Raw genomic sequence first — 23,829 nt, 5'->3', positions numbered from 1 at the left:
TAAGACTACTGCTCTGATATATCTCACACATCACACTGTTTAATTAGTGAAGGAGGACACATACTACTCTTTGCAGGCTGTGTTTGGAGTTTGTTCATGGCGAAAGCAGGTCTGTGCCCATTTTGATCCGACACTAGGGCTTGGATATACCTTGTTTACATAAGAGAAGAGTCCCATGTGAGCTAGAATTACTTGGCTGCGTTCAGCAGGTGTGTTTAATGGCTGATACAGTTGGTTTTGGGTGACACGCGGACATGAAAATGCATGTTGTGGAGTAGCAGTGAAGTGGGATCACATTATTTAGGATTAGCTGTTATTTTGATCTTGTAGAAAGTATGACCTATCTAATAATGTAGAGACGGTGCTTCATGTCAATTCAATAAGAGTAAAAACTGTTCACAAGAGTGGGATATAAACATAGAGAATGTCTTTTTTTATTTGTATTAATGTATATATGCTCTGAATTTTAAAAATGTACTTATTTTATACAGTAACTGGAGATGCCTAAAACATATAACTATAATATAACAGCCTATAATTCAGAGTGCTTTTTCAACTTGAGAATAACCCAGTATCAAAGTGTTTAAGTGTGAAATATGAAGAAACCCTACTTTATATTCATTTTCAACTATAATGCAACACAGGAGTGTGTGTTTGTGTATGTGTTATTTGACACTGTCACTTTAAACCTCAGCTGCTCTGCCAAAAAAACAAAAAAATCTGACTGGCGATCTCCAGCGTAGCTCTCTATTGTCTGATCTGTAGTAGAGGTGGGATGAGATCATACCAGTAACTCCCACAACACAATCGGAGCAGCAGCAGTGGGAACGTGACACAGTCTGAAGAACAGAGAGACTCACTGCTTCACCTACGTTAAGCGCCCTCATGCACTCTGGGCTGACAGCAAGGAAACAGTGTTGCCAGTTAGAGATTGTGGTGTAAATACAGACTGCAAGTGGCCTGAAGTAGTATACAGATCCTTTAATTCAGCAAAAGTGATTTACTGTGAAAATACTCCATAAGTAAAAGTCATGCATTAAAAACATGCCAAACTCTGTAAATGTAGTGTAAAAGTCAGTGTTCGACTGGATTATTATACTGCTGCATTACTGTGCACAGTGCTTCTAGATGTTTAGGATTGAGCTTATTTCATTTAATATTTAACTGCAGTACTTTGCATACTTGCATCATACTAGTTGAGATCATTCTAAAAAGTCAACGATCCATTTTCCAGCTAATCCAGAAGGTTTTTAAATACTCTATTTAATTGAAGAACTAGGAGATTTTTCTCAGCCCCTAAAGGAACATTCAATTCTTTAGGTTATCAGAAAAAAACCATGATCACCAAATTTGGAGATTCATACATTTCACAGGACAAGAAGTTTCTAAAAAAAATGGTACACTATTACACTATACTAGTATATAAACTAGTACACTACACATAATAGTGCTGTCATATTGAGAGATGTTTACACTATTTATTATTGTGTTTGTCTCTCCTCTTATTTTGTACTCTTCTATCTGTGATTGTTTCTATTGCAAACTTAGTTCTGGAACCAAATGCAGTGAAATGGCTACAGACACCTGATGTTGCAATGTTAGGAAATCCTTTCAATAAAACCTTCATCCTCGTACAAACTGCCAAAATAAAATGCATGTCGCTGTTAGACAAAGTCATCTTCACTTCATCCTCACCGTTTTTTAAGCCTTAAGCTTCATCTCAATGTCTTCATCAGTGGAGGAGTCAGGAGCAAAATCAATTATCAACTTGGGACAGGGACAACTAAATTAAATATGAATAGAGCAGTACCTGATGGAGACACCAAAAGTAGCTCTGCTAACAAACACCCTGAACACAAATAACAGATAACTTCAGCTGACTTCTCTACGACAACTGAGCAAATAACATTTACTGACAAATTCTGCATGAAGGCTGAAAACTTCAGGACAAGCTACGTCAACTATACTTTAACAGTAAATGTAATGTATTCAAAAAAGGACAAGATCCAAAAATATAACCTCTTTCAATGGAGACAATGCATGTTTCATTACACTAAATACCAGAATGTGTTTGTGTGTTATCATCACATATAAATGATATGCATATATGTCGTCTCCACTTTATCACCAGCATCCTGTTCGACTGGATGATCTCCTGATGGAACCTCCTTCGTATGAGGAGGCTAATCTCCACGCCCCTGCTGTGGGCACACGTGCATTTGACACCCTTCCTCCCCCCCCCTATGACACCTCCATCCCAGTACCCACAACACCTCCTCCCACCTACGGAGAAGCAGGTAAAATGAAATCTTACTGATAACGCATCCACACTAAGAGCCTGTTAAAACCAGGTCACCATGCAAATAAAGCACATCTTTCTGTTTGCAAAGACAGAATTCCTTGTTGGTTTTTAGCTGGTGGACCTGAACCAGTGGCAAACACAACAAGCATGTGTTTTGGTTAACAAATAATCCATGATGTTTGACGATGGCCACATTTACAAGAAGAAAATTAAGAATTTGTCACAGAGAGTGTTTCACATAGTTACTTAAGTTTCTCCTAATGCACAACTCAAAAAATGACAGGAATTTTTAATTGAGTCTGGGGACTTTCTTCACAAGTGACAAGGAATAACTTTACTGTTAACTGTGTTTGTAAAATTTGACTTGTCTACCGTCAATAACATGATGTCTTCTTCTGAAACTTAGTATAAATTGTGAAATCAGTTGAGTTCAAATAGCTGCAAAATACTGGCAGGTAATGCACTTTTTAGATACAGTGTTGTCCTATACCACCTTACACTGAAATTTGCATGTATGCGTAGGTTTTATTAATGAGGGTAACCTGGCTAATAAGAATTGAGATTTGTGTTTTAAGATATACACTCTCTGGAAACTGGCTTGATGAAACTTTATGCTTGGGGGAAGAAAAATGTCTTTATAGTTCTGGACTAAGGGCTAAACAGGAGAGAAAAAGATATGTATACAAATTCAACTTGCTCAATTTGTTTTTTTTTTTTTCTAGTTACAGTCCAGCCAGATCCTTTTCCTGTCCTGACTCCACCCAGGGTGCCAACGGATGTGACGTCCCCTTCACAAAACAATGGAATGGTCCATCCAGTTACACAAAGTATGAAGGCTACATCTTTACTTCTGTGCTTAATATCATACATACAATCCAAATCCAATCTTCAATTTGCCGCTCATTCAATTTTTGACATCCTCCTCTATCCTGATATCAGTTGGAACAACACCGTCTGTCAGTGTCATACGAACTCAGCCAGTAGCAGCGACCCAGCCGCTGCCTGTTGCAGTCGCACCAATGTATCTGACAGACTCCCCTGGTTTGGTCCGCTGCCCACACTGCAACCACGTTGTCACCTCTGATGTCAAATACCTGCCTGGGAAGGCAGCCTGGTGCATGTGTTTTCTTCTCGCAGCGATGGGGTGAGACACAGATGCACACGTACATGCATGAGTATTTAACAACAAAAAGATAAAAGACAGAAGCTTCATCTTTGTGTGTGTGTGTGTGTGTGCGTGCGTGCGTGCGTGCGTGTGCATGTGCGTGTGTGTGCGTGTGCGTGTGTTTCAGGTTGATCTGTGGTTTCTGTCTGATTCCTTTCGCGGTACGTGGCCTACAAGATGCACATCATTCCTGCCCAAACTGTAGAAACCATCTGCACGTTTACACAAGATGACACTGTCGGGATTAATATGGCTCCAGTTCTCCTCAGTCCAACTCTCATAACACTCATAACATATCTTCGTCACAATATGGATAAATAAACTGTGTGTCATTATCTAACAATGACAGCCAGCCCAGTCACCAAGTTGAAATGTTGACAGCTAACATTTCCACAAATCCACGCATATGTTCACATTTGTAGGGGTCATACGCTACATGTCACTAAATGTTTACATTTGTAAGTGTGAAACCACCAGACGTCCTTCAGGAGACTGTGGAACAATTCCTAGAAGTGTTTGTGGCAACAAAAAAATAGCAAGACAAGATTTTTGCACTTTTAACCTTTTTTAAAAATGTATTACAGGGGTTTTAATTAAAAATGAATCAGGGAGAGAATGCCAGATACTTCTGTACATGTGCATACAGCACCATATAGGATGTGTTAAGTTATCAGTTCAGACAGAAGACTAAACAATGGACGTTTGTGAGAACAAGATGATGTCCAGGACATGGTTCTATTTGTTTTTTCATCCATGTTTGTGATATTTTCGGCATTTAAATACTAAAGGAACACAATCCTCATTATTATTCTTTTTGTAATAGTGATACAGCCAACACTCATGTTTACTTTAATGATGAAGGGGAAAACTTGTCCAGGCTTGAATGCCAGATTTTACTGCCTTTGTCAAAGCAAACAAAGCCTGCTGGAAAACACACTGACTGGACAAGCTGTAATTTGTATTATTTTCAATATCCGAGTTAAATCCACACAGATGTCTTTAATCATTTTGATGTATGAGACCTTTTCTGAGGACTGTGTGGTTGTGTACAGACTGCTCTCCCTCACTGTCCAGTTAGCTGTGTTTCATCTGTAGGTTATTCACCTGAGTACATGAGCACCGTGTGGGTTTGCAGGGCGATTAACAAAAACCTCAGCAAAAGTGTTTACACAAGTTGGATTTACCTACATTGGAGACAAACTAGCTCATAATCTGAATTATCATCAATTGAAAAAACACACAGTTGTGTCTCACAATCTGTGATTCTGACTATTTAAACGTGCCGCCTCAAATGTTTCTTGTATACTATGAATTACAATGATGCATATTTTATAGCAAAACGTTATAGCAAAAAAGACAGTTACTAAGAAGTTGCCAACTTCTTTATACGTTGTATCTAGTTTCAAATCTTTAATACTTCATTTTCTATTATTTTCTGGACTATTCCACCAGAAGCCTTTGTAGACAGATGAAAGCAGATACCAAGTGTATACAGTGTATAGCTCCTTTTGATTTAGCTGAACTGACTGGATTCGTGTAAATATCGATGTATGGTATTGATTTTCTCATTTACCCCTCCTCAAGAAAGCAAATGTGTGTATGCATTTCTCGAAATGCTGAAGTAGTTATATACTATACTGTGATGCAGACCTGCTGTGAATACCATGTAGATAATAGGGTGGAGGTTGTTGTTGACGGATATGTGCAGTGCCTATGGACTTCCACACAATGACTGACTAATGACACTTGCTTTACCTGTCGTTGTTGTGACCACTCTCTGCAAAGTTGACCTCAACTTACTTTGTTTTAATCAAAATGTTGTCATATCATTATTTATCATTCTATCATGTTGATAGGGAAATAAAATGGTCTTTGCAAAAACTGTGAAGCGCCTTATTTTTTTCATTTAATTCTGTGCAAGGGGCTGATTTGCATAAGAACACGCATATGTTGAGTGTTTGGTCAGTGTGTGTGTGTGTGTGTGTGCTTTTGTGCTTGCATTTTGACCTTGTTGAGGCTAACTGTGTTAGGCAAAGGGCATTAAGATATTAGAGATTTACTTGATATGACCAGCAGCCAATAGCAGATTTACAGCACCGCTCAATAGAAAGTTAATCAGCTACAGACTGCTGGGCCTCGTTGGCAGATAACAAAAGCATTCACAACTTCAAGCTCAGCACTGATACACACACGCGCATACACACACACACACACACATATATATATAAACCAGCCCTTTCTCTCAACACTCCCTCCATACCTTGCCGTCAAGCTTGTTCCAGTGTCCAGTTTGTCAGCGTGTGGGTGAGCCGTCATGAGGAGACTGCTGCTGCTGGGGGTGACTGCCTTGTGTCTCTGCATGTTTGTCGTCGCTGACAAACAACCCGACCGACAGGCAGACAAATCCTCCCCCGAGACCGACGGAGTGTTGCAGCTGAAGAAGGGAAATTTCAACAGAGCACTGAGAAAACATAAGCAGCTGCTGGTGCACTTCTGTGAGTTACACACAAAGAGTTGATCTTGACCTACACATATAGGCTAAGCATAATAATAACACTGTAAAGAGTCTCACTTACTGTGCATGTCTGTTTCTGTGTGTGCAGATGCTCCTCTGACTAGAGAAGGCCATCGAGTCTCCAATGCGTTCGAGGGTGCTGCTGAAGAGCTTCAAGGGTCAGAGGTCAAACTGGCTGTGATTGATCAGAATAAGGAGAAGGAGCTGGCAAAAGAGCTTAATGCGACAGGCCTCCCTGCAATCAGGCTGTACCTTTCTGGAGACAAACACAACGCTATAGACTGTCCTCGTAAGTGAAAATAACAAGTAGAAAATATACGGTCAAAATATCAAAAGAACTTACAGGAGGTGTAATTTATCACTTTAATCATAACTAAAGCCATTTAATAGTAGCTTGGTTCAAAACAGCTTAAACTTTATGGAGTTAAAATATCACTAATGGACATCACTATGAATTTGAGAAGCAATTTGTATGACATTTCAGTTCAAAACAACAGAGACATGAACGAACGTTATCAACCACTTTGCTATGTGTGCGTGTGTGCCCTGTGGCCCGTGTCATAATAAAAAAAGGAGAAGACTATATATATAGATATATATATATATATATATATATATATATATATATATATATATATATATATATATATATATATATAAAAAGAAGGACCAGTTGAATGTAATAAAAACAGGTGTGTCATACTTACTACAGGTGTGTAGTCACTGGGTCACATGACATGGAAGCTATTGGGAAGAAATGCTGAGTTTTGATAATAAATATTCATTAAAAAATAGAATAAGCAGTAAAATCCAAAAGAAACAGGTGTGCCTTACGTGACCTGTATAGTAATACATTTCGACTTTTGTTTGGAGACACTGGGTCACATGACATGGAAGCTATTGAAAAACAGTTGCTGATTTTTTCTAAAAATATTGATATAAAAGAGAATAAGGAGTAAAATCCAAAAAAAAAAAAAAAAAATAGATGTAACTCATTTGTCCCATTTAGTTTTAAAATTCGGCATTAGTTTGGAGTCACTGGATCTAATGACATGGAAGCTATTGAAAAATAACTGCTGAATTTTGTTAGAAATATTAAAATAAAATAGAATAAGTAAAATCCAATAAAAATAGATGTATCTTATTTGTCCCATTTAGTTTTACAATACGGCATTAGTTTGGAGTCACTGGGTCACATGACATGGAAGCTATTGACAAAACAAACAATACCGTAGTTTATTGATAGTTCCTAGATCAGCCATGACGCCGCTGGGCGTCTCCGGATTCAACGTCTGGCGCGTATCCAACATAAAGTCAGCTTCACCTGAGTAACTTCCGTTGCAAATTCGACACACACGAAAAAAACTCACCCAAACAGTGTTTCCACATCGCCTCTGAGTTAGCGGACATAAATCCTCAATTCACCGAGTGAGTTAAGTGTGAAAATATTCCAGCTGATGTCTAAATGTCCGACTCTCTGGAGCTTCCCTCGTCCCCGGCTCCCGTGTGTTGACATCCCCGAGGCGGAGCCCGGTGCCGCTGTACCCCCTTGTTGTCAAACTGACCACAGTCGGTCCTGGACGCTGTGTTCAGGCTAAATGAAGAGTCCAATTGTGTTTGCACTCGCGTCAGGTTGCTAAACCGCGCTGCCCGTGGTGTCCTCCCCCGTCAGAACCAAGGTCCCGGTCCACACAAACTCACGGTTAACTGCGCCATGAGCTAACCAATTAGCCACTAACGGTCGCTAGCTACAGCCATGTTTAGCTAGCAAACAGCAGCTGCGGTCTGTTACTATGGTGATACGCTGCCCCTGTGTTTTTGGAGCTGGCCTCTGGTCATAAGCTACAAATTATGTAAATAAGGTATCAAAGATAAACCTTTTCATGATACAAATGTCTCTTTTGCAGGAGTATAAGGAGTGTAAAAGACTGTGTGACACACTACTGCCTATAAAACTAAAGTTTCAGAAATGCAGAGTAAGCAGAAGCAGTTAGCTAACATTAAGTTACAAACAGCTCACTCTTCTCTACTGGTGTATTAATTGTTTCCATTAAATCACCCTTCAGTCGCTTCATTTAAAACAGAATAAGATCATAATACAGATACAGATCATTAGTATTAGCCTGAGTGTGCTGCATAGCCATGTTAGCCAAAATCTTTCCAATACAATCCTACCTAAACTTTCCCTTTTTTTTCTTATAACATAACAAATCATTTGCTAAAAGTTTTATCTTCTATAAGAGAATATTAGAAATATTTTAAAATATTTTTACAAAGTTAGCATGTCTAAGCCAGAGATTTTACTCTAAAACTCCATTAAGGCTACACCTTGTATTAAAATCTGATCTGTGAGAATGTTTGTTTTTAGAGAACATAAAATACTTATTTAAAAAAACAAACAAACAAAAAAAAACTATTAGCTTTATGCTGTAGGTCAGTAATCCCATATCAAGGATATGAAAACGCACTAGATATACTACACTTTGAACTTTACTTTAAAAAGCTCATTAAACCAATTACATCAGAATTATGAAGTAAAGTTGACTATTACATATAAGTTGTACAAGCTAAACTGTTACTCAGTAATTTTGAGGTAACGTTAATCACTTGCTTTGATTTTTCTTAAGGAAAGTAACTAGGTTAGATTTTAAAGTTCATGTGGATACATAACATTTTCTATAGATTTCTTGATAATGTCGTAATATTTAAAATATATCACCTTTGAAATATGAAGTGTACTGTTGAAATATCAAAGGTATGAATGTTTTTCCCCTTGATTCAGTCCCTCAGAGCTCGGCCTCCATCTTGACCTGGCTGAAGAGGAGGGCGGGATCTGCTACTGACCTCATCGCTGATCTCATCCAATCAGAGGCCTCAGAGGAGCTGAGAGTGGTTGGGTTCTTTAAGGTGAACACCAAATGTTCAACTTTTCCAGCTTTTTCTTTTTACCAGTGATGTGACTGTAATCAAGAGTCCAGCTAACTATCTGTGTGCTTTGTTAATGTGTGTATAGGAGCTGGATCACGACTACGTCCAGGTGTTCTATGCTGCAGCGATCGAGCTTCCTGATCTTAACTTTGTCGTGACACAGGATGAAGAAGTTATCAGCAAATATGGTCTCACACATGATGTTGTACTGCTGCTCAAAAAGGTACCGTGAATACAGAGTACAGCGGAAACAAACACACACCTCTGACAGATGGCGCTGAATGTGTCTGTGTTTTCTCAGCACTTAATGATTTAGATGATTGACACTGGATTTAAGGCGTCACACCACGCAGGATGAACGCGCTAATATCCAGCAGTTTAAGGCAAAAGGTTCATTGCATTCTTACCTGTGTGTCTGTGTGTGTGTGTCTGTGTGTGTGACTGTGTGTCTGCTGCAGTCGGAGCTCATCCAGGCTTATAAAATGATGCCTCAGACATCCAAAGAGGAGCTGATCATCTTTATCACCGTCTACCAGATGGACCCTGTCACCGAGTACACTGGAGAGGTAGAGATGCATTTTGACTCACTGCTGAACTCCCATATTTTGAAAATGTTTTATGTATTTCTTTTGTATTCAAACTCCGTGAGGTGGGTTACTTCACTATGTTTACAATACAACATTTCTATAGTCTTTGTTAGCATGTGTTTTGGCCTCAGTTGCCATCTTTTTAGGGTGAAAAACCTGAATGTGAAATACCTCTTTGCATGAATTTAAGGAAAAGCGCCTTACCTACCACATGTTTATCATATCACATCATATTTAAAGGTGCAATACGTTAGAATTGTTGAGCAAACAGGGACAGCATATCACCAGAGTAACCGCTAACTGCTGCTAACTGTATTCTATTATAGATCCATGACTGTATCGACTATTAGCTTGTTAGCTTGTTAGCTCAGTTAGCGGTTCAGCTAACCTGGCTAGCAGGCGAGTGTCTGTGTTTACACCGCTAGCACAGGAGCTTTTGATAAACACAGGAGAAACAGGTGTTCATGCCTAGAGCTAGCTGGTTAGCATGCTAACTTCATTAGATATCCCTGCAGCACTGACACTGTTATTTCTGTACATTATTAAATTAATTTTGATTTTAGATATTTTAAAAAAATATATTATTCCCTCTGTCTCTCTTGCAGACAGCCACTCAGATACTAACAGCACCTGTGTTGAACCATGCCCTCCTCTTCGTCAACAAAAGCTCTTCTGACTTTAAAGACATCCACATGGCCTTCAGCAGCGCTGCATCAGCATTCAGACTGAAGGTACAAACAAGACATACACACAAAATATATATTTTAAGACACTGTCTTTGTGACACTTTAAAACAGCCTCTTGTAAGACGTCGGAGCACTTTGACCTCTTGCTTGTGTGCACGTTCAGATCCTGTTTGTGTTTGTGGACGTGGACGAGCCTCGTAATGGCAGAATAATGGAGTACTTCCACGTTCGGGATTTCGAGGCGCCTCTTATACGACTGATCAATCTGACGGACCACGTCACCTACCAGCTGCCGTCTGACACTCTAGATCTACAGACCATAAAAACATTCTGCCAGTCCTACTTAGAGGGCAAGGCCAAGGTAGCATCCACTCTCATCTTATGTGTGAAACTTAACGAAAAGAGGAGAAACAGTTTTTCCTGATGTTGGTAACGTGTTGGTGTGCATGTTGATGTCACAGCCTAAGATGCAGAGTGAGCCGATTCCTGAAGGGTGGGACAAACAGCCGGTGAAGGAGCTGGTGGGAACGACTCTGGAGCAAGTCGCCTTCAACCCCAACAAGACTGTTTTTGTCCTTTTCTGTATGTAAATGCTTCCTTTTTTAAAAAAAAATATGACCCAGTAGGCTTAAACTTAAACTTGCAGACATCTAGGCACATGGATAGATAAAAGATAAAAGATAGATAAAATGTCTAGGTGTTGCTCATAGTGACTAATCTGACTGCTGAGTTCTCCTCAGGTCTTTAGGACGTTTTAGCATCTTTCAGCTCATTGTTTTCATTTTCCAACTGCAAACTTTACTTTCTCTGTTTGTTCTCATTAACAAATGACATGCAGTATATCAGCGTTACCAAAACAACATGACTGATGTAGCGAACCAGTGACACACGTAAGGAGACCTGTTCAGACCTATATTGTAGTTTTCCTGATGAAGATGTTAAAGACATGACGATACTTCAGTCTTGTGATTTCAGCTTGTTTTGTTGGCCCCAAGCGGCAAAAAGAAGAAATGAGTACAGGTTTAAATAATAAAACTTAGAAACAAGATGATGATAGCGACCTTAAAATCAACAAATCTATCCTTTTTTTGTTTTCTTTGTTCTCTCTTAACCCTCCAGTCTTTGTGTTGCTTACAGCACCGTCACTTAAACATCGACTTCAACTGTGTTTTTTCAGATCTTCCCTACAGTCACGAGTCCCGCGCTGTGTTTCCGCTGTGGGAGGAGTTAGCCGAGGCCTTGAAGGAGCGAGAGGACGTGGTCGTCGCTCGCATCGACGCTTCGGCCAATGACATCAACCTGTCGATGCAGGGCGCCTACCCGTCGCTCTGCCTGTTCCCTGCTCTGCATGCTGAGAGGGTGGGGAGCATCTTCAGTTATATTCTTGAATTCTAGGATTTTTTTTTGGTGTTTTCTTTAATATTTTCTGTTTCATTGTGTCATTTTAATAATGTTACGTATGTGATATCTGTGTTGTTGTCAGGTGGTGGTTTACCGCGGCAAGAAGAAGGTGAAGGACCTGATTAAGTTTTTAGACAAAGAAATGAAGAAAGCCAAAAAAGAGAGAGTTAAGGTAAACGATCTCCTTCATTACTCTGCCTGACATGACTGCAGTGGATTTATGTTGTTTTTCTGTGTGTGTACTGCTTTTTTTTCCCCCTTTGTTATAAAAATAAACTTTCCTTTGTGTCTCCAGGAGGATGAAGACAGGAGGAAGTACATCGAAGCCATAAAAGCTGAAGAAGCACAAAAAGCCAATGAAAGCAAAGACGAGCTTTAATCCAAAGAGAGCAAGAGCTCTGTGTGTGTGTGTGTGTGTGTGTGTGTGTGTGTGTGTGTGTGTGTGTGTGTGTGTGTGTGTGTGTCGTACCTTTCAGTCAGTCAAACACTCTCTAAACACAGATCTGGTTTTATTTCCTCTACCTGGCTGTCATGAAGCACCTGTCCGATCAAATCCAATAAAGATAAAAACTGTGATGGTGTCGAGATTTTTTGTGAGACTTCCTGTCTTTGTCATGTCGATCATGAGAACTCATTGACATAGAAGTATGCCGAGTATTAGATAATATATTGCTACATCATCATGGTTGATATTATCAGCCAGTTTTCATTATACACATATATACTGACTAATATTTCTGCTGATAAGTAACCAAACACTGAAATAATGAGTCTTCTGTTGAGCTGAAACATGATATATCTTATGTCCTCTGTGTCAAACGGCTCCTCCTTTGTCAGTAAACTATTAAAACCACATTAATGAAACACATTGCTGCTGCAGCTCACGTGTTCCTTCGTTACGCTGAACACGGGTGCTGCAGTTTATTCAGAGTCGATCCCATATTCAGCCGTCTCATACTGAGAACGATCGCTGAAGGACCAAATGTAAATAAAATGGTGCACAACAAATTAACTTTTTACTCTGAGTTTGTATTATTGCCTAATTAATATTGTAAATATTAAAATTCTGAGATAAAAATTTCCTCTCCAAAACTTACAAAGTGCCCCTTTAAATGTGACTGAACGATTAGCCTGTAAAAGCAGTATGTGGATCCTCTGATGATAATACTGAAATATTTATCCTGAATTATAACATAACAGAACAGCTTGGTAAATCTTGTTTTTTGGAAGAATTCCCTTCAAGAAAAAAATGTAATAAATTATAAATTAAATAAAAAATAAATAAAGTAAAATACAATGAAATAAAATGAAAAATACAATGTAAAATACAATAAAATAAAAATGAAAAATACAATGTAAAATACAATAAAATAAACAAATACTTTGAAAATATAATAAAAACATGAATAAAATTAAATAAATTAAATAATAAATACCATCAAAAAATAAAACATGAACAATAAAACAGACTAAAGTAAAACTGAATAAACTAAGTAAAATAAAATAAAATGGGCAGAAGTCAAACTGAATGAACGCTGAGCTGAGACAGAACAGACGGATGTGCTCAGCTCCTCGGTGCTCTCTGGCAGTGAGGAGCGCTGCAGCCTCTGTTCGGCTCCAGTGACGCGCTGTGACTTCACTCGGAGGCTGGAGGAGGACGCCGCCGCTCCGCAGCTCCCTCACCGTCTCCTCTCCTTCTCTCAGCGGGCAGTCAGGCAGCACTAAAGCCGGCGGGATGGAGCCAGCGGGCGCGTACGGCGCCGGGAAGGCCGGGAGCTTCGTCTTCGATCCGGTCGCCTTCTTCACGCATCCCCGGACCGTCCTCAGGCTGATGTCGTGGGTAAGACTCCTCCGCACCGTGCGGGCTCTCATCAATGGACGGGCCTACCTGCCCCCCCCCTCCTCCTCCCTCTGTCTCCCTCATTCACATTGTCTGCCTCGCTTTTCTGCTGATGTGTCTCCTGCTCAGGCAGATCAGGCTGAGTGTCAGCGAGTCTTTACATACATACACAGTTAAATCTCTGCTGTGCTGTAATTTAATCTGGGTGTAAGGAACAGGAGTCACATCAGTGATGGAGCTGGTGGCTGGAGCAGCAGCAGCAGCAGCAGCAGCAGCAGCAGCAGCAGCCTTATTACCATATGTTTATCTGGAGCCTCTTTGTGTCTAATTTGAGCTCATGTGGACGCTTTTTGGATTTAAATGCCCGCTAACCAGCCTGTAACACCTCTCATATCTCTCTGCTGTCTGTGATGCTGTGCAGCTATGAGTCACCGCCAAGCATTTAGTGTGCACTGGAGGAACAATGTGGTTTTAAAGGAGACACAGCAAGTCAACAGAGGTGTGTGTGTGTGTGTGTGTGTGTGTGTGTGATTACTGTTCAGTTCAACATGATTTGTCAAAACCAATATGAAACCAGTGTTTCTTAAAACAATGCACAGTAACAGCGGCAAAAGCAGTATTTGCATTTCATTTAAGATACTTAATATTTCTATCACTGAAGACAATTTAATACTTTCCTCTACGTTTATAGATGTTGCCGATGTTTGTTTCTGAAAACTAGAGACTTTACATTTCTGTGAAGATGTTTAATCTTGTGACAACGCTGTGCTAATGTTCTGGTTAGGTTTCGGTATAAAAACCACCTGGTTGGGTAGAGGAAACGATTTGTCGCCACAAACATGGAGTGGAAATTATCCCGACGTTTTGTTCCACTGTAATCCTGTTTTGTTTTTGTTTTTTTTTTTTGGGGGGGGGGGGGTTGTTTGCATTCTCCAGTTTGTCTGGGATTCAGGAAATAAGCGGACTACTATTCATTTTTATTTACTTTTCTTTCATTTTCTTTCAATCGACAAAACTTCCTTTTAACAGGCTGAAACCTTGAGCAGAACCCGACTCTCTCGTTACGCCACAGTGTCTCTGTTTCATTCACCTGCCTGTATTAAAACAATGGCAGTGAGTAGCATAGGCACCGATGTTTCACTCTTAGCCAGGGGACAAGAAATACGACTTAAATATTGTATGTATAATATATATTTTCTCAATCATTTCACTTATTAAAAGCCAAGGTAGAGAAAAAAGAACATTTCCAAACAGTCCAAATTGCAAATATATTCAATTAATAATAATACAACACGTAGAAAAGCAGACGGATGAAACTGACGACTGTTTGGCTGAAACCATTTTCATTTTCTCTCTGTCAATTCATCAAATAATTGATTATGTCTAATGGAAAGTGTCCTCAAGGCGGCTCCAGGATGGGTCCTGTGTCAAAATCAGTTTTATATTAGCTTACTTATTGAATCAATTCACATTTTATAAATTATAACTGGGCTAACTTTATCTTTTTTTTTATCCCCGTTCGGATTAATCTAATCCTGGTAAATGGAATTCGTTTTGTGCGTTTCATTAACTGAACAGGAATGAGTCCTCAGATACAAAATGGTTACCTGAGGTCATCCACACACTGCAGAGAGTTTTCTGTTTCTCATACAGACGAGCGTTTCTAATATCCGCTGACAGGGATGTCTTTGGATTATCCACAGTCGCCAGAAAATTGCTTCTGGAAAGCCACACTGCTCGTCAGATTTTCTCGGTGGTGGATATTAAAGAATCCCTTCAGATAAAAGTGAAACTGTCTTGTGGTGTAAGTGGGAAGAGTTTTCCAACTTTGCATGAACTAATAGCTTTCAAACTACTGCTTACCTACAGAGGAGAAGTATGTCCGTATTGTGGAGCAGTGTTGACGTGTCTTTGTGCGGCATGTGTGAGGAATGACAGGCATTCGTACGCCCGTGTGAGTTCATTCTCTCCTACATGTTAGATAATAAACCGGCCCACGTGTCCGTCCCTGCAGGTTTTCTCCATGGTGGTGTTCAGCTGCATCATCAACGAGGGCTACATCAACATCGGCAGCGAGCGTCTGCTCTGCGTCTTTAACAAGAACGCGGACGCCTGCAACTACGGCGTTACCGTGGGCGTGGCCTGTTTCCTCGGCAGCATCTTTTTCCTCATCATGGACGTTTACTTTCCCTCCATCAGCAGCGTCAAGGACAGAAGACGCGCCGTCCTGCTGGACCTCGTCTTCTCTGGTACGAAGTCAGCGAACATCCTCGACAAACAGATATTATAAAATATAGTACAAGACCAAGCACGTTAAAAGAAAATGTGAAAAACCAGATTGGAAAACAAAACAATTACATTAGCTTTATGTGTGACAACCTTGCAATAGCAAAAAATGTTGACATTTTTTAATAAACTCCTATTCGCTTTCTCACCAAGAATTAGATGAGAAGATCAGCACCACTCTCATGTTTGTACAGCACATATGGAGCAACATCCAGCAGCTTATTAGCCTAGCTTAGCACAAAGACTGGAAGCAGGGGGAAACAGCTAGCCTGGCTCAATACAACGGGATCAAAAACCACCTAACAGACCATATTCCTGACACTTAGAACGGGAAGATAAAATGTTGTAAGAAAAAGTCGTATAAAGTTGTACAAACTTAGGCGAGATGGATAGTGAAAATTCTGAGGGACATTGGTTCATATTTAAAGGTAAAAACAACATATATGCTAACCGGCTATCAAACATTAGCATTCAACCACTGCCTAGTGAGCACAACTGTTTGCTTGTGTTACACCAACGATAGGAAATTTGTAAATTCATTCTAAAATTGCAACACACATCTTGGACACATTTATTTCAGCCTGGACGTGAAACACAGTGGATGTAATCAGAAGTTACCATTAGCTGGGAATGGCTGAATGCTAACGTTGACCAATGGGTTGTCAGCCATGTTGTTTGTCACTTGGAGTATGAGCTCACGATTCATAAAGATGATCTACCTTTCACCTTTTCTGACTCCTCTGTGTCCCGCCTCCAGGTCTTGCCAGCTTCCTGTGGTTCGTTGGATTCTGTTTCCTGGCCAATCAGTGGCAGGCTACGTCTCCCGACGAGCTGCCATTGGCCCAGGGCTCCGACGCCGCCCGAGCCACCATCGCCTTCTGCTTCTTCTCTATCCTTACCTGGGTCTGTATCTTTACACCTGTGTGTAAACCTGTCACCTGTCCGTGTCTTCATCATCTGTCTCTGTGTGTATTCATCTGTGCGTGTTCGTCACCGTGTTTGTTTGTGTGTACGTGTGTATTCCAGGGTTATCAGTGTCTGCTGGAAATGAACAGATTTAAAAGCATTGCCTTCGTGGAGGACAAGCAGAGGCTCCTGCCCAAGAGCCCTCCTACTCTGGCTTTAGTCTAACACACAAACACAAACTAGTGAGCACACACCAACGGAGTGTGTGTGTGTGTGTGTGTGTGTGTGTGTGTGTGTGTTTAAATTCATGTCATCTCTCACTAACTTCAGCACTCACCAGAAACTCTCGTTCTCTCTTTTCTTTTCCCCTCTCCTCTCTGTAATCCTGTTGTAAATATACTAAATATACTCCAGCTCAGCGTTGTAGCACATAAACACCCGACAATAGAAGTCACCTGCAGTCAGGTTAACAAACACGAGTGACGATAAATCCTCTTTTTAATCCCAGAAGTTAAAAGTAATCTCTAAACTCTCCTCCGATAAACGGATCCGGATGAGCTGAATCCGAAAACTTTTAGTCCTTTCAAAAGTTTGTTTTTAGAGGTAAAATTTAATGTTAGAATCTTAGAATCAATACTTGAATGGATTTGTGGGCTAAAGGTTAGACCTTGATCCACTGACCGGCAGGATTGATCTCAGTGGGGAAACTGAGAGAGCATTATGAGATTAATTACAACCGCTGAGGTGCTCGTGAGTACGGCTCTTAACCTCCAGCTGCTCAGCCTGAGCTGCTGAGTGGCCGACAGGTCCGACTGCGGCTCCGCTGGACGGTTTCCAGGTGTGAAAGCGTGGAACTGTGGGGGTGTGAAAAAGCTGCCCTCAGTTCTTAACAAAGGCTAGAAAAACACCGCCAGTCAGACAGGGAGCGACTGATTTATTATCCACAGATAACTCAATGGAGCTTGTTAAAACAATCTTACCGCTGAACCTGTAGCGGCCATTCATCTCGCTGTCGGAGGATGTGGGGAGGTTAAGCTGTAATTGTGTCAGGGCTGCACAGTGTGTTACAAAAGGTCCCTTCTAGTCCGTCGAGCCTTTTTCTCCCCAACAGCCCCCGTGCTAAATTATGCCAATATTCATCTGCAGAGAAGTCATAGCACAGAATGAAATGACTGTCCTTTTGACTTTGGCTCCTCACAAAGCTCAATTTACAGGTTCAAGTCTGTTTTCTGCTGTCTGACTGTTGTCAAATATTTTCTGGCTTTGAGTAAATGACCTGAGTGATGTCATTAAAGATGACATAGGATTTAAGAGTCACACAGTCAGACCCCTGCTGCAGCGACTGTCACTGTTTCTTTTTTATGATCCGTCTCTTGTGAGACCCTGAACTTTAAGAAAGTACAACACTAAATCACCAGACTTTTCAGGAACATCTCTCTGAAGTCATCCACACATTTTGTTCTGCTCAGCTCGGGGACCGGAAAATCAATTTGGTCTCTTGGTGCCGGGAACTTTCGAGCTTTGTTGTCACTGCTGTCCACTATGATTAGCTAGCAGATACATATCAGAGAGAACTGTGGCATCGATACTTACGTCCCAGTTTATCAAATGTTGTACACAGATGACACTGATGGAAGAAACTACAACTGTTGCCTTAAAAAGTTCTTAAAGGTTCAGAGTTGAAGGATGATATTTTTCTGCCACACTGAAGTATCTCAACAGCATCTGAATGGATCCATAAGATGGCGGTAAAGCAACTCTGAAACATTCCAACAGGCCTGGGCGGCAGATATCATGACATGAGGGTAAAGGTGGGAACATCTGATGACGCATCCAGGAAAGAATCCAAAGGCTAGACCGTCCCGTTTAAGAACGGTTGACACGGTCTTTGAAGGTCTCTCCGAAGGACTTGCCTTTGAAGACCGCAGTGGACGTGTCCTTCTGAGGATGCAGACTCACAACATACTCCTCAGATTTCCTGAGCTGGGAAGTCATTCTTCTGACTTCGGTGTGTTCATGTGCGACATGTTGGAATGTGGGAGTTTTGCATTTTATGGCTCAGTGTTTAAACACCACGTTGACGGCTGTTTCCAGTATTTTCGTGGCAAGGAAGAAAATGTCACAATGACTTTACAATACATGACTTCGGTAGAAGTTTCTTACCATCACCCCTGGTGGTGACGTCTATTTGGCAACTTGTGTACTCAAATTTTTCTATGACTTATCGGAGTTGTTGCTATGACTTGAGAGGTTAGTCACGTGACTTTTCCCAGCTGGAAAAATGTTTCCGGTAATTCCGACAGCACTTGAACGCACAGCAAGGTCAGATGTACGTGGACACAACAGAAGACGTCTCTTAATATTTTCAACAATTAACCATCTCGGTTAAAGGGATAGTTGGGGTCTTTTGGTGCAGGGTTACATGAGGTACTCCTCACTGATCAGTGTACAGTATTAGCTGCAGTAGATGACCGTCAGCTCTCCCCTTGTTCAGAGGAGCAGCGACAGGGAAGCAGAGCATTATTCTGCAGCAATGCCCAGGTCGCATATTGAAATCCATCATTAGTAGAGTCTCGTGGTTGGTTCGCTGTCCCTCAAGCATTACTGCTTTCATGTAAAACACAGCAGTACTGCCATTTTCCCTCGAATGTGATGGCTCTCGAGCTGGGAAAACTGGTGGTGCAGATGCTCCGATTCACACATGGCCCCATGCAGCAAATGTTCCCCCAACATTTCAGGGACAGACCACATGTGTGACAGGGGTTTCTGCCTGTCATGGAAGTTACGTGGGTCTAATGCAAATCAGTGTGTAACTAACCCCCTCTGCTCATGCCTGTGTGTTTGTGTGTGTTTTTTGTGTATGTGTGCGTTACTAACAGGCTGTCCTGACGCTGAGCGCACTGCGGCGCTTCTTAACCGGCAGCAACACAAACCTGTTCACATGGCAACACCTGGAGCCGGCCCCCTGCAACGCTCGAGCCACGCCGTACCCCATCGCCAACGGAGCCACCATAGTGACCACCAACCCCTACCAAGCCCCGCCCTTCACTGAAACCCTGGACCCCCAGAAACTCACACAGCAGAGACCCATGGCTCCAGCCTTCTAGAGACAGACGGACAGAAAGACAGACAGAAAGAAAGAGGTGTGATACGACGCGGGCACGGACAAACTTCCTGCCTCGCTGATTAGAGGCTTGCCATCCTCTCCTGGGATTGGTGGGATTTTGGGTCATGTGGTGTATGATCTATTTTCGACTGCTGGCTCAGCTTAGTTAGATGTAACTCTCTGTGTCAAGAATCTTCTGCTCACGCACACACACACACACTCACACACAGATGTCGACGCACGCAAACACGGCTATACTCACTCGGATACACATGTACACCTGGAAACACGTGTATATACACCTGGACGCTCACACACACACAGACTCACACACTTTGGCTGCATGTTCATATGGTGAGGTGCAGATTAACATAGATGTAGATCAGTGATGATGCTCCATCTGCCTTATAAGGAATTAAAGGTGAAGGAAACATGGAGGACAGTGAGGCTGCGTAGCTCCCCGTTTATCATCTTCTGTGTGCCCTCAGTCAGTCCGACCAATCACAAGCTGCCCTGCAGGCCTGTGGCCTCCCACTGGCTGGAATTGAGACGGACAGGCAGCTTGACCAATAGATTGTGAGGAGGCGAGTGAAGGTGGCAGAACTCGCAGAAATTGGTGCATTTTCTTAGCAAGGAAATCGAGGCAGGACAGCTTAATGCATTCTGAATGCTATAGTGTTTCAGTGTGAAATATTCATGTGATTAAATATTTTATTGTGATATGCTGAAGTGGTAAAATGAAAAAAATAAATAAATAAATAAAATAAAATAAAATCTATCCACCACCAACACAACCACCCTGATCGGAGCTGTGAGTCTGCCTTTGTTCACATCATCTCTCAATAATTCCCTGTAAGAAACTTTTTAATATAATTAGGTATTGAGACCACGATTCAAAAATGTGTTTAGCATCTTAATCAACATCTGCTGGAGGACTATAATTAGACAGGGCACTCCAGTTATGTTGAATTCATTAGCAGCAGCAGGCAGCAGCTGCGTGTTATCTTTATCTTAATTTTTGGATTAAACAGCTCGTGTTGAATGATTGCAGCACCTCACTCTGAGTTTCCTTATATAGCAGGAGGGGACAGATTCAGACACACCGTCATGGGAGTCAAATGAAAGTCAGACAGGAAGTGGTTTTATTCCAGCACTGTCCAATAATGCAACTGCAGGTGAGCGTACTGTATATCACACCCTGCTTTCGTTCTGCAGGAACATTATACAATATTATGAATATTTGCATCATCTGTTATCACCATCATCATTATAATCCAACATCATATAACTCTGACATCATCATCATTGTCATCATCATCATCTTCTTCACCATCCATCGTCGTCATCACCAGCACCAGCAGATACATTGACATTCAAAAATGTATAAATTCACCTTTGTAGTTCTCATATCATCTCTGCTGTGTTAATAAAATATAATCTTAGCCTACAAAGTTTCACGCTCCGTTATATCATCTGAATCTGAATAAGCCCTTCTGTACATCTGCTCCTGTCTAAATTTCACCCTGCACCCCGCGCAGTCTAATCTCCTCGAACATCAGGAGGGACGGGGGGGGGGCCAGCTCCGGCTTCAGACAGCAGGGGGCAATGTCACCCTGCAAGACCTGTGATCACATGCTTCATACTCACCTGCGTCTGAACTACCTCTACCCTGAGAGTACTAAAAACGGAGAAAAAGGAAAGTGGAGGGGGTGTTAGAAACTAAGCTGACCGAACATTTGTATGGGTGGGATCAGGAGAAAGCGAGGTAGAAACTACTAAAGCCGAGGTCACACTACATGATTTTAATTTAGAGGCTCGAAGCGCAGATTGATGAGCTTGGCTGTGGTGGACTCAGGTATGGGACGTTTCTCAAACATCACAAAGAGGTTTGATTTGGCCCGCGAGAGGCTGCAATTTCGAGAATGATCCAGCTACTTTCGGTGGCAGTTGTACTGTCAATTAAAGAGGTAAGAAAAATAGGAAGATTAGTAATTTTTTAAAAAAAACCCAAAACATATAAGATTCTCTTTTTGCTTCCCTTGCTGCTGTACAATTGGCTCATTTTTTTTTTTTTTTCCCCTGGAGGAATAAGTCTCTAATAAAATGTGCCTGCAGCAGTCATTACAATCGTGCAGTTACAAACTAAGCATTTACATATAAAATTCTTGGTCAGCTTTAACTTTGTAAGTTTATTGAGTAAAAATCGATTTCTTTTGTAAACATAACCTGTTATTTCTGCACTACAGAGCAAGAAATTAGGGACTTTCTAAAACAGTTCCAATCAGAGAATAATCATAAGACTGAATGGGATACTGTGTGTAGAACTAAAGGTGACAAGAATATTAATCTGCAACTATTTTGATAATTGGTTGATCAATTTTCAATGAAGAAAATGCCAAATATTTGGTGACAAGAGCCTCTGAAATGTTTTGATTTGAAGCTTTACTTTGTAGTAAAATGCAGTGAATGGAATATCTTTGGATTTGGACCAAAAAAGCCATTAAAAGGCTTCATGTTCAGAAATGATGATGAACCCTTCACAATTCTTTCTGATGATTTATGGACCAAAAGATTCATTTACTTACCAGGAAAATAGTGTGCAGATTAAAAAAAAAAGTCCCTAGCTGTGTCACTTCCTTGTCAACACGTCTTTTAGTACATGAGCAGCAACTTAATCTGCACTGCACCTTTTGGGTGATTTCATCTTGTACTCTGACCAAGGCTTGAGGTGCAAGGATGAGAGTGAGGGAAGAAGGAGGAGAGCAAGCAAGAGGAAGGTTAGAGTTTGAGTAAATATAGCAGGGGAGTGACTACTATGTCTCAACTAAAGCTAAAGACTATGATAGAAGAAAAAGGAAACGTCTTCTTGTGTGCATCTTCTGTGCAAACTGCACAAAGGGTCTTTGAACACATACACACTCATACACATGGTCTGACAGAGTTCTGTTCAAACACCCTGTGAAAATCTTGTGGTTGGACAGGACGAGGTGAGGGGCTGGACCCCAAACAGGAAATAAAGGTGTCCCTCCCGTTTTTGGATTGCCGCCCCTCTCGTGTGCTTCAGCAGCACATCAGGCTCCTCCCCTTCAGAGAACAACCAATCGAGCCTCACTGAGTCTGTTCAGTTGTCCACAGAACTTCCCTCTGATTGATTAGGAGAGAGGGTTGTGGCATCAAACGACAGAGTCCGCCTTCTCAGCTCCACACTGCTGTCCATCAGCTGCGTCGCCGTAATAACCGGCTCCTCTCCCGGCGGCGGGCTCATCCTCTGCTTCCTGTTCCTGCCCGACACCGGAGATACTGATTGGCTGAGGCGGCTCCTGTGCTCCACAGGACTCGGGGACAGGTGTCTGCTTTTGTGTGAGGGGCTGGGAGGAAGTTGTGTGTGTGCGTGAACAGAACTGTTAATTCGGCTGACTTCCTCGTCTGCTGGGTCTAACTGTGGGCCGGGGTCAGAGCCGGGGCCAGGGCTGGCTGCTCTGCTGCTACAGAGCGGCGCTGATAGGGTGGATTCACCGCTGGGGACCTTCAGACTGGACAAGCTCTGAGGGCTGACTGGCCGCTTCTCGACATCTGTTTCCGGCTGCGAGCCACAGATGGGCTGCTCAGGTACATGTTCCTGCCCAGTGGTCTCACTGTGGCTCCGGCTGTGGCTCCTGCATGAGATGACCCGCTGGGGGTGTGTATATTTCAGTGTGTGTACACTGGACGATCGCTGGCGTGGTGGCGTGGAAGAGATGGTGGGCACAGTGAGATGAGGCTCTGCCAGGTCGTCAGCTGAACCGCTCTGATCCAGAGAGTCAGAGCGTACAGCCTCCTGCACACACAAACACACACAGACAACACAGTGTTTTTATTATATTTAATATAGCATAATAATTTGATAAAGAAATTCACTATAAGATGAGATCAAAATTTTAAGTAATTTAAGCTTTACAATAGTGCACAAAGACACAAATTGCAATTTTTTGTTGCACAAATGACCACTTCCAGTGCAGGAGTACAATTTTGTAAGAGTTTATTATCCATTACGCAGCAGAACAGGTCTCAAAGTGCACTCAAAGAGTTTTTGATCTCTGTAATTGCTCCTGCCCGAACTGGTCATGA

General features: G+C 41.6%; 4 protein-coding genes across 9 annotated transcripts in view; 3 read left to right on the top strand and 1 right to left on the bottom strand.

The window, feature by feature from the left end:
- The first annotated feature begins 43 nt into the window (after positions 1-43).
- On the top strand, positions 44-5,717 carry si:dkeyp-75b4.8 (lipopolysaccharide-induced tumor necrosis factor-alpha factor homolog). Its single transcript, XM_037100560.1, has 5 exons — positions 44-109; positions 2,132-2,297; positions 3,025-3,129; positions 3,242-3,446; positions 3,595-5,717. The coding sequence occupies exons 2-5, from the start codon at positions 2,159-2,161 to the stop codon at positions 3,698-3,700; spliced, it is 555 nt and encodes a 184-aa protein (XP_036956455.1). The 5' UTR covers positions 44-109; positions 2,132-2,158; the 3' UTR covers positions 3,701-5,717.
- A 10-nt stretch (positions 5,718-5,727) lies between these two features.
- Positions 5,728-12,160, top strand: zgc:136472 (uncharacterized protein LOC678514 homolog). 2 transcript variants are annotated; one of them, XM_037100524.1, is made up of 12 exons: positions 5,728-5,962; positions 6,071-6,271; positions 8,765-8,889; positions 8,996-9,133; positions 9,369-9,476; positions 10,103-10,228; positions 10,347-10,544; positions 10,645-10,765; positions 11,361-11,542; positions 11,667-11,756; positions 11,880-12,000; positions 12,049-12,160. In XM_037100524.1, the coding sequence occupies exons 1-11, from the start codon at positions 5,782-5,784 to the stop codon at positions 11,961-11,963; spliced, it is 1,554 nt and encodes a 517-aa protein (XP_036956419.1). In that variant the 5' UTR covers positions 5,728-5,781; the 3' UTR covers positions 11,964-12,000; positions 12,049-12,160. The 2 variants fall into 2 exon arrangements, with proteins under 2 accessions (XP_036956419.1, XP_036956411.1); XM_037100516.1 differs by having other exon boundaries at positions 11,880-12,160.
- A 1,009-nt stretch (positions 12,161-13,169) lies between these two features.
- Positions 13,170-21,717, top strand: LOC119017701 (synaptogyrin-3-like). Its single transcript, XM_037094587.1, has 4 exons — positions 13,170-13,424; positions 15,439-15,673; positions 16,468-16,613; positions 19,496-21,717. Exons 1-4 carry the CDS (start codon positions 13,320-13,322, stop codon positions 19,721-19,723), a joined length of 714 nt encoding a protein of 237 aa, XP_036950482.1. The 5' UTR covers positions 13,170-13,319; the 3' UTR covers positions 19,724-21,717.
- Positions 20,842-23,829, bottom strand: part of LOC119017650 (voltage-dependent T-type calcium channel subunit alpha-1I-like) — a 49,241-nt gene continuing 46,253 nt past the window's right edge. For 4 of the 5 annotated variants that reach the window (XM_037094490.1, XM_037094500.1, XM_037094526.1 and 1 more), the window contains one exon: positions 20,842-23,539. In XM_037094490.1, the coding sequence (XP_036950385.1) occupies positions 22,844-23,539 (696 nt within the window). In that variant the 3' untranslated portion in view covers positions 20,842-22,843. The remainder of the gene's footprint in view (positions 23,540-23,829) is intronic. The other variant, XM_037094509.1, reaches the window with a different exon arrangement.

Source organism: Acanthopagrus latus, chromosome 1 (assembly GCF_904848185.1).
Source record: "Acanthopagrus latus isolate v.2019 chromosome 1, fAcaLat1.1, whole genome shotgun sequence".
In the NCBI taxonomy this organism is placed as follows: domain Eukaryota; kingdom Metazoa; phylum Chordata; class Actinopteri; order Spariformes; family Sparidae; genus Acanthopagrus; species Acanthopagrus latus.
Note: the sequence above shows the minus strand (reverse complement) of the source record. Positions and strands in the feature narration are given on the sequence as shown.

Coding starts and splice junctions, on each gene's coding strand:
- zgc:136472 (XM_037100524.1), top strand. CDS start 5,782: ATGAGGAGACTGCTGCTGCTGGGGGTGACTGCCTTGTGTCTCTGCATG. Junction 5,963..6,070: donor GCAGCTGCTGGTGCACTTCT/GTGAGTTACACA, acceptor CTGTGTGTGCAG/ATGCTCCTCTGACTAGAGAA. Junction 10,229..10,346: donor CATCAGCATTCAGACTGAAG/GTACAAACAAGA, acceptor GTGCACGTTCAG/ATCCTGTTTGTGTTTGTGGA.
- si:dkeyp-75b4.8 (XM_037100560.1), top strand. CDS start 2,159: ATGGAACCTCCTTCGTATGAGGAGGCTAATCTCCACGCCCCTGCTGTG. Junction 3,130..3,241: donor GGTCCATCCAGTTACACAAA/GTATGAAGGCTA, acceptor TCCTGATATCAG/TTGGAACAACACCGTCTGTC. Junction 3,447..3,594: donor TTTCTTCTCGCAGCGATGGG/GTGAGACACAGA, acceptor CGTGTGTTTCAG/GTTGATCTGTGGTTTCTGTC.
- LOC119017701 (XM_037094587.1), top strand. CDS start 13,320: ATGGAGCCAGCGGGCGCGTACGGCGCCGGGAAGGCCGGGAGCTTCGTC. Junction 15,674..16,467: donor GCTGGACCTCGTCTTCTCTG/GTACGAAGTCAG, acceptor TCCCGCCTCCAG/GTCTTGCCAGCTTCCTGTGG. Junction 16,614..19,495: donor TCTTCTCTATCCTTACCTGG/GTCTGTATCTTT, acceptor CGTTACTAACAG/GCTGTCCTGACGCTGAGCGC.